This window comes from Mytilus californianus, unplaced genomic scaffold (assembly GCF_021869535.1).
Source record: "Mytilus californianus isolate M0D057914Y unplaced genomic scaffold, xbMytCali1.0.p SCAF_9, whole genome shotgun sequence".
Lineage (NCBI taxonomy): Eukaryota > Metazoa > Mollusca > Bivalvia > Mytilida > Mytilidae > Mytilus > Mytilus californianus.
The window spans coordinates 9,367,497-9,376,426 of NW_026262745.1; the positions used below are offsets into that span (position 1 = coordinate 9,367,497).

The window sequence follows — 8,930 nt, forward strand, 5'->3', positions numbered from 1 at the left end:
TAACTTTTGTGTTATAAGAATTGAAAAGCGGGAATTTTGTAAACAAAAAAATAATAAATAACAGCTGACATGGATTCATTTGAAATAGATGTTTTCAAGAAAAGTATTGAGACTGTAATTACGTCTGAAAATGGAGAGTGTGTTGTCCAAGATGTCATGCTAACTTACATAAAAAATAATTCATCAGATTTCCCAAATCTCAGAATTTTGAAAGATTTGCTTCCAATTCATTTTCCCGTCATTGTTGCGCACAAGCCTTTCAATAAAAATCCTGTCAAACCAGAACAGAGTACTTTCTTTGAAGACACTATCTACAAAGAGAAACCTACGAAAAAGCCATCTTATGGTGATGTAGAAGGGTCACCTCTTAAACTCCAAACATATGCAGATTTTTCAGCCTTTGATGTCAGTTCTTTTGACTGTACCACACCGAAGTCTGATGTCACCATAGACCCTGAAGACTTGAAGTTTGGAATTCCCTTAAAAGTAGCTAGGAAGTTGACGAATATTTTTAATAGGGTAGTAAGTTCTTCAATCCAGAATGTACCGTCATCAAATTGCAGCCTATATCATGCTTTTCTTTGTTTTTGTGACGGCAGTGACAGAAAGAGAACTGGATGTGTATACACTCAAAAATTGTATTCTGAAAACAAGGAATATATTGGACTAAAATCATCCATTATCAAGATAGTTGATCCAGTTCAGAATAATGCACACCTGCCAAGTTTGAAGAAAGATGATTTTTCCAGATGTCAAGTTACATGCAAAGCTACATATGACATTTTAAATGATACAAGAGAGGAAAATCAGCTTGATATTAAAGACAATTACAGATACAGAGGATCATTGATGTTGGATGTATCCTGGTCAAGATTAGTCCCCAATCTTGATTTGTTGCAACCACCACCACCAGAGGCCACAACCACAATTAAAGCCAATGTAATACCTGGAAGTATGAAAAGTGCAGCTCATTCACTTTACCAAGAATTGTCTGTGTTAAGAAATCTTATAGAAGGTACATGTATAAATCTGGAGAAACCCTGTATATATTCAAATCAATTTGATATATTTGATTGATAATCCATTAATTACATGAACTTAGTTTAGGTACTGTATGTAACAAGAAATCTAAAATATATCTACATTGTATCTATACAGTTAAAATGCAGGTACAGTGGAATCCTTTATGTCCGTGCAGATGGTGATATCATGCATTACCTGATTTCGTCATATCCGCAGTGTAACATAAATAGAATCGCTCTTGTAATTGTTTTAGTCTCCCGAAGGGACTGAAAAGATTAAAATTAATAAGTTCAAGCATAAATTTATAATTTCAAACCCATAATTAACAATATTTAATCATTTTCCACAAAACTATGACCTCATGAGTCAACAAATAAAATTTGGTTTCATTTTAAGGATAATTTTTTTTAAATGAAATGATTTTTGCTCCATATCCTTGGCCGTCTGTTTGGTTCAAACTGAACAGTATTTCAAAGCATAAAATCTCCTTTATTCAAAATTAACTATTTTAGATTGCATGCACGAAATCACTGGACAATTGAAGAACTGTCAAAACAGGGGTTTCCCTAATTTTGGACACATATAACACAAAATCTTAAGGTTGAAATCATACATTAAGAAGATTTCATGACATTAAAGTACATTTTGTATGTCATGAATTTATTCTCACAATTATTGGTTTTATAAATTTTACCAAAGTGAAGCTTCATGACATGGTAAAATGGCAAAATTGAAGTAAAAAAACAGGGATTGAAATACAATGCTGGCCAAGCAGTCAAGCTCAGGCTTTCAGAAATGTTTAATTACTATTACAACAGCTCACACATAAATGTTTACATAACCATGATAACATGAAAAAAAAAAAAAAATCTTAAAACAATAATTATTTCTTTACTTTTCAACAGCATGATAATCTTGTCCTTACACCAGTGTTATAATTATTTTTTGTAGTCGCTCTGGCTTCTTGGTACATTTACCAAGAAATATATCCTTTGTATGATTAATATTTGATAAATCTTCAATTGACTATGATAGAATAAACAATTTCATAAACTGTATGATTTTATCATACAGTGTATAATAAAGCATTATTTATAGGATTTTCCATTATATTTTGCGTGAATACATTATATCATCAAACACTTGTTTAACTTATAAATTGTGACTTTTCAATGGCCCAAGCAATTTAGTGACTATCTGTCCATTTACCCACTAATTTACCAGGTTAGGATTGGTTGTTGCAGTACTTTCAATTGACCAGTATTTACCATGTTTACCGTCGACCTGGTCAATACTACATGTAGCATTGACAGGTTTTATGCCAACCTTGTAATTTAAAACATTATTAATTTACGAAGTATTATCGGCACCAAATTTTTCTTGTTATTCAAACATGGCAGTGACCCAGTTAACGGAAGTCGTACACAATTGACCACTAATAAAACACGTGAGGTCAACTCCGATTTATAAGTGTGAATAGTTCCTACTCTGCTAGACATGCTAGAGCCATTCATCAAATTGCTGATGATTTACAAGTTAAAATCTTTAGTTAAGTCATACATGTATTCAGTGTCATAAATGAGGAATGAAGGCTAGCTATATATCGTATAATTGTGATAACGAGTACAACATGAATATTCTACATGTTTTGTAACAGTCAACCAAATCATGGTTGTATCATTTAAACTTTCAAAGAGATGACTTCTGCATTAGAATCAGCTTGTTTAGAAGAATAAAAATTTATTTAGGGAAAATTGTTTTTGTTTAACTTTCGGGGTTCTGTTTCACACTGCATTTAATATCCTCTTGAAGCTCTTCTATAATGTTTTCCTTGTAATAAAAGGTTGATCAATATACACTTTTGTAAAATAAGGAGATGTGGTATGATTGCTAATTTAACAACTATCTACACTGATATACATTTTAAACGAGTCTAATTGAGGATAAAGTGAACTTTAATTCAAACTCTTATATTAGTATTTACATATTATTGCTTATACTATGTTTACAGTTGGCCCCTTAGAGATTGCTGAAAAGGGCCTGTAAATCCATTATTTAATATGTGCACTTTAGATGATACATTTTTTCTAACCCTGCTAATATAATTAACATTTATAAATGTAGGACAACATTATTTTACCGGTAACATCTTTTATTTAGTTAACAGTATTTCATATAAAAATTTTATTTTTGTGGCTAAATCTTATCAAAATTGAATTGCAGGTTTACAGTCCTCACAGATCACCTGGATTCCAGAGGAAGAGAGAAAGGTTCATATAATGAAATCTATTAAGGAGTTATTTGATAAATTGAAACAAGGAGATGCTTATTCGAAAGAATCAGACAAACAGTCTACCAACACTGACAGTGATCTAACTGAAGTTACCAGTAAGTTTGTACTGAATGAAAGAGATAATTTTGACTTTACAGATTACCTATGGAAGATACTCTCCAACTGCACATCATATCAAGAGCTCATTGATCCCTTTAGGTATATATTTACAGCATTAAGTAACGGAGAATTACAACCCATGGTACATAGAGGTAACAACACTATGGTAGCTCAACTGGTGCGTGATTCATTCTCAGGAAAGTTACGTATCCCAAACCTGGCTGGGCTATATCCTGTAGAGCTTCTTGTAGAAATAGGAATTGAAAAGTTACGACAGGATTACACTTATGCGTTCTTGTCCAAGGATCTGGCTACCCGTGAAAATCTAGAGCCATTTTTAAAATCGGACAGTGATTTCAGTACACAGCTTGTCCAGCTTGAGAAGATGCACTCTGTCATTGAAATGATTGCAATGTTTCAGTTCTTTTTACAGATCCCTCTTTCAAGTCTCAGTGCCATAGCAAGAGAAATGATTCACTATTATGAAAGGAATCAAATTTCGAATCAACATATTTTCAAATTCATTGTTCCTACAATTTCTGTTATCAAAGATCTTGAAGGTTGCCCACCGTCAACCTGGCAGCTTGCATCAACGAAGCTAGTAGAAAACATGAAAGAAACAATGACCTATTTACTGACCTCAGACCCACCTTTCAAACATTTACCTGTAAATGACACAAATATGAATATGAAAGAAGATGTGAATGAAAATGACACAAAAATTGATGATACAGTTTGTGCTGAGAAAATGAAAAGACCTTACTTCCTGGTGAACAAATTAGAATGTGTCAGTGTGTTGATTTAACTTTACAATACATAATATTTTTATAATTAGACTATTTTTATTCTGGGATGTATATTACTATGTATATTTATTTATTATAGCTACATTTCATTGTAGTTGTATTTAAGGCAAACAGGGGTCATATTTATAGAAGTATAAAAAAAGATAACTTCTTAAACTAAACATAATTAAACAGGACATACACTGAATGTAAGCATGCACCTCTCATTTTAACTTTTTTCATAAAATTTACTCCAACAAGTGAAAAAACATAAAAGCCTAGAACTTAACCTTCTGCTGTTTTAATCTAAAATCAAAGTTCAATCTGTTGGGTTTATACAACACGCATAATAATGATATGAGCAAGTAGATGTTGTGCAGGTACATAACATCATCGAACATTAATTAGGGAAAGGCACATAATACTTTTCAGAGATCACTCCCTTGGTAAGAATAGCATCAAGTTCATTTGTATCCAAAAAATAATTGGAATATAGAATATTTCTTTGAAATTAAATGATTTTAATTAGCCTGACAAAGTAGAAATTGTTAAGATAAATTGTAAGAAAACATTCAGTGAAAATTAAGATATTGGCTTCTTTCTTCTACAGTCAACTGATAGTACAATGTATAAAGTTTACAATCCAAATGGGAAACAAGTAATGATGATATGATCAATGGAGTATGTACATGTATGTAATGTACACTTGATTTTTTTATTCCCTCGTCGTAGGCAACGGGGGCATTAAGTATTACTCTTGACCTTCCGTTGGTCCCATTATGTTTCCGCACTCTAACTTAACATTTCCTCATCCAAATTTTATGAAACTCATACACAATGCTAAGAACCAAAAACTCGCAGACAGAGTGTAAATTTGGGCAGTGAGTCACTTACCGTTCTACAGTTATGGCCCTTTATAACTTAGAAAATTGCAATTTTTTCGTTTCCGCACTCTTACTTCTGTTTTCCTCATCCAAATTTTATGAAACTCATACACATTGCTAAGAACCACAACCCACAGACAGAGTTTAGATTTTACAGTATGTCATTTACCGTTCTAGAGTTATGCCCCTTTATAACTTAGAAGTTTGTCTCATCCAAATTTTATGAATCTCATACACAATGCTAAGAACCACAGCACGTAGACAGAGTTCAAATTTGGGCAGTGGGTCGTTTAACGTTCTAGATTTAAGCCCATAATCATGTCCGACACATTCTTCTTTTTTTTTCCATTTAAATTAGCAGCTTGTAATCACTACATTTTTGAGGTGGTAAAAGATATTCACTTCAAAAGAAAAATCGTCACATTTTCATTATTGTTCAGAGTTTTCAGCCTTCATTTGAAGAGTCTATTTTTGTCCATTCTTCAAAAATCGCAATAATAAATGCACACACTATATATATTATTATTTGATCAAAACATGTTCACGAGACTGCCTATTGGACTGACAGACTAGAATACAGTATGCCTCCTATTATCCTATGCAGATGGTAAATATATTCAATCAGCTGATTAAAAGAAATAAAAGAGATAAATTTAACTAAGAATTTTTCATCTGTTTGTATAAGATATTTATTTCAACTTGTTATTCTAAACTGAAATGCTATCTATATATAAGGGTCTGGATGGGGGGTCCTTCAATTCTTTTTTCTTTAATCTTTTAGACCATTTTTCTCTATTCTTTATATCTCAGCACCCCATTATTTTCTATTCTTTATTTATTTGGCATATTTTTCTCTATTTTTTAAATTTGTTGCCCTTTATTCTGTACTTTTTACCCATTATTCTCTATTATTTAAACCCCACCCTGACCCTCATATATGGTGTAATCCTGCTACTTAACATAACATGATATCCTGCCACATTGTTCTTTTACATAAGATCCTTTTTATTAGCTCACCTGTCCCAAAGGGCCAAGTGAGCTTTTCTCATCACTTGGCGTCCCTCGTTGTTGTCGTCCGTCGTCGTTAACTTTTACAAAAATCTTCTACTCTTAAACTACTTGGCCACAATCATCATTGGGGTATCTAGTTTAAAAAATGTGTCCGGTGACCCGGCCAACCAACCAAGATGGCCACTATGGTTAAAAATAGAACATACATTGTAGGGGTAAAATGTAGATTTTGGCTTATATCTCTGAAACCAAAGCATTTAGAGCAAATCTGACATGGTAAAATTGTTTATCAGGTCAAGATCTATCTGCCCTGAAATTTTCAGATGAATCTGACAACCTGTTGTTGGGTTGCTGCCCCTGAATTGGTAATTTTAAGGAAATTTTGCCGTTTTTGGTTATTATCTTGAAGATTATTATAGATAGAGATAAACTGTAAACAGCAATAATGTTCAGCAAAGTAAGATCTACAAATGAGTCAACATGACCAAAATGGTCAGTTGACCCCTTAAGGAGTTATTGCCCTTTATAGTCAATTTTTAACCATTTTTCATAAATTTTTGTGGTCTTTTACAAAAATCTTCTCCTCTGAAACTACTAAGACAAATTTAACCAAACTTGTCCACAATCATCATTGGGGTATCTAGTTTAATAAATGTGTTCGATGACCCCGCCCGCGAACCAAGATGGCGGACATGGCTAAAAAATAATACATAGGGTAAAATGTTTTTGGCTCATATCTCTGAAACCAAAGCATTTAGAGCAAATCTGACAAGGACAAAATTGTTCATTAGGTCAAGATCTATCTGCCCTGAAATTTTCAGACCAATCAGGCAACACGTTGGGTTGCTGCCCCTGAATTGGTAATTTTAAGAAAATTTTGCAGCTTTTGGTTATTATCTTGAATATTATTATAGATAGAGATAAACTGTAAACAGCAATAATATACAGCAAAGTAAGATTTACAAATAAGTCAACATGACCAAAATTGTCAATTGACCCCTTAAGGAGTTATTGCCCTTTATAGTCAATTTTTTACAATTTTCATAAATGTTGTAAATTTTTGTAAATTTTTACAAAATATTTTCCACTGTAACTACTGGGCCAAGTTCATTATAGATAGAGATAATTGTAAGCAGCAAGAATGTTCAGTAATAAAAGTAAGATCTACAAACATATCACCATCACCAAAACACAATTTTGTAATGAATCCATCTGTGTCCTTTGTTTGGCCACAATCATCATGATCATCATTGGGGTATCTAGTTTAAAAAATGTGTCTGATGATCATGACCCCGCCTGCCAACCAAGATGGCCAAAATAGAACATAGGGGTGAAATGCAAGTTTTGTCTTTTATTTTGAAAACCATTATAAAGAGAGAAAATCTGACCAGAACAAAAATGTTCAGAATGTTGAGCTCTACCAATTGTCCATACATGTCAAAACTGTCAGATGACTTCTTATAGGAGTTATTGCCCTTAAATAACAAATTTTACCAATTATTTTTTCATTTTTGCCTACAAAATTGAAAACTATAATAGATACAGAGAAACCTTAAAATGATCAGCAAGACAAGTTCTACAAATAGGTCAACATGGTTGACATTGTCAATCAACTCCTTAGAGTTATTGTCCTTTGATGATAATTTTTGTCGAGCCTTCGACTATTGTCGAAAAAGCGAGACATAGCGATCCTACATTCCGTAAATTTCTGTTGTCACTCTGTGGTTCAAGTTTTTGAAATTTTAAATAACTTTCTTTAACTATCCTGGATTTCTACCAAACTTGGACAGAAGCTTGTTTATGATCATAAGATAGTATCCAGAAGTAAATTCCTGTTTTTCCGTATTTTACTTATAAATGGACTTGGTTTTTCTGCCAGGAAACATTACCTTCACTCTGTGGTTAAATTTTTTAAAATTTTAATAAATTACTTAAACTATCCTGGATTTGTACCAAACATAGACAGAAGCTTGTTTATGATCTGATCATCAAAAGCTAGTATCCAGAAGGAAATTTTTATTAAAATTTTGTTCTTGTTTATCCATATTTTACTTATAGATGGACTTAATTTTTCTTCCAGTTAACATTACATACAGTCTGCAGTTAAATTTTTTTAAACATTTATTAGATTCATAAACTATCCTGGATTTTTAACAAACTTGGACAGAAGTTTCTTACAATAAACAAATTGTATCAAGAGGAATATTTTTATTAAATTTTGACATCTCATTTTTGTTGAGCCTGCCATTAACAACAAAAGTAGGCGAGACCGCAGAACCCTTACGAATTTTTACCTATTTTTTTGTGTTTTTGTCTTAAAATTATACTAGACAGATAGAAACTTAGCTAGGCAAAAATGATCAAAAAAAAAAATCTACAATGAAGACAATATGGAGGAAATGGTCAGACGACTCCTTATTGGAGTTATTGCCCTTTAAAGACAATGATCAGGATGTCAAGATCTACTAACAAGTCAAATTTTGCCGATATAGTTTAGTAGACTGTCACTCTTTATATGAGTGATTGCCCTTAAATGAGGATTTTATTTATCCACTTGTGTTTTGAGCAAAAACTTGAGAAAATAGAGATAAACTTAACAGGCTAAATGATCAGCAATACAAGATCAACAAAACAGATTTTTGCCATGAATTCTATTCTTGTCTACAATGTTGGAGAGTGTCCTTTGTTGAATATGCACATAGACCAAGGTGAGCGACACAGGCTCTTTAGAGCCTCTAGTTTTTCCCCAACCTGTCAATGACCTCATTTTCCTATTCTAATTGTCAAGTTAGACATGTCCTTCGGTAAATACGTATACTATGTCAACACTATTTA

At 32.5% G+C, this 8,930-nt stretch overlaps 1 protein-coding gene across 1 annotated transcript; it reads left to right on the forward strand.

Moving 5' to 3' along the window:
• The first annotated feature begins 27 nt into the window (after positions 1-27).
• Positions 28-7,238, forward strand: LOC127714810 (protein zwilch homolog). Its single transcript, XM_052220840.1, has 2 exons — positions 28-1,015; positions 3,247-7,238. The coding sequence occupies exons 1-2, from the start codon at positions 70-72 to the stop codon at positions 4,218-4,220; spliced, it is 1,920 nt and encodes a 639-aa protein (XP_052076800.1). The 5' UTR covers positions 28-69; the 3' UTR covers positions 4,221-7,238.
• The last annotated feature ends 1,692 nt before the right edge of the window (positions 7,239-8,930 follow it).

Coding starts and splice junctions, on each gene's coding strand:
- LOC127714810 (XM_052220840.1), top strand. CDS start 70: ATGGATTCATTTGAAATAGATGTTTTCAAGAAAAGTATTGAGACTGTA. Junction 1,016..3,246: donor GTTAAGAAATCTTATAGAAG/GTACATGTATAA, acceptor ATTGAATTGCAG/GTTTACAGTCCTCACAGATC.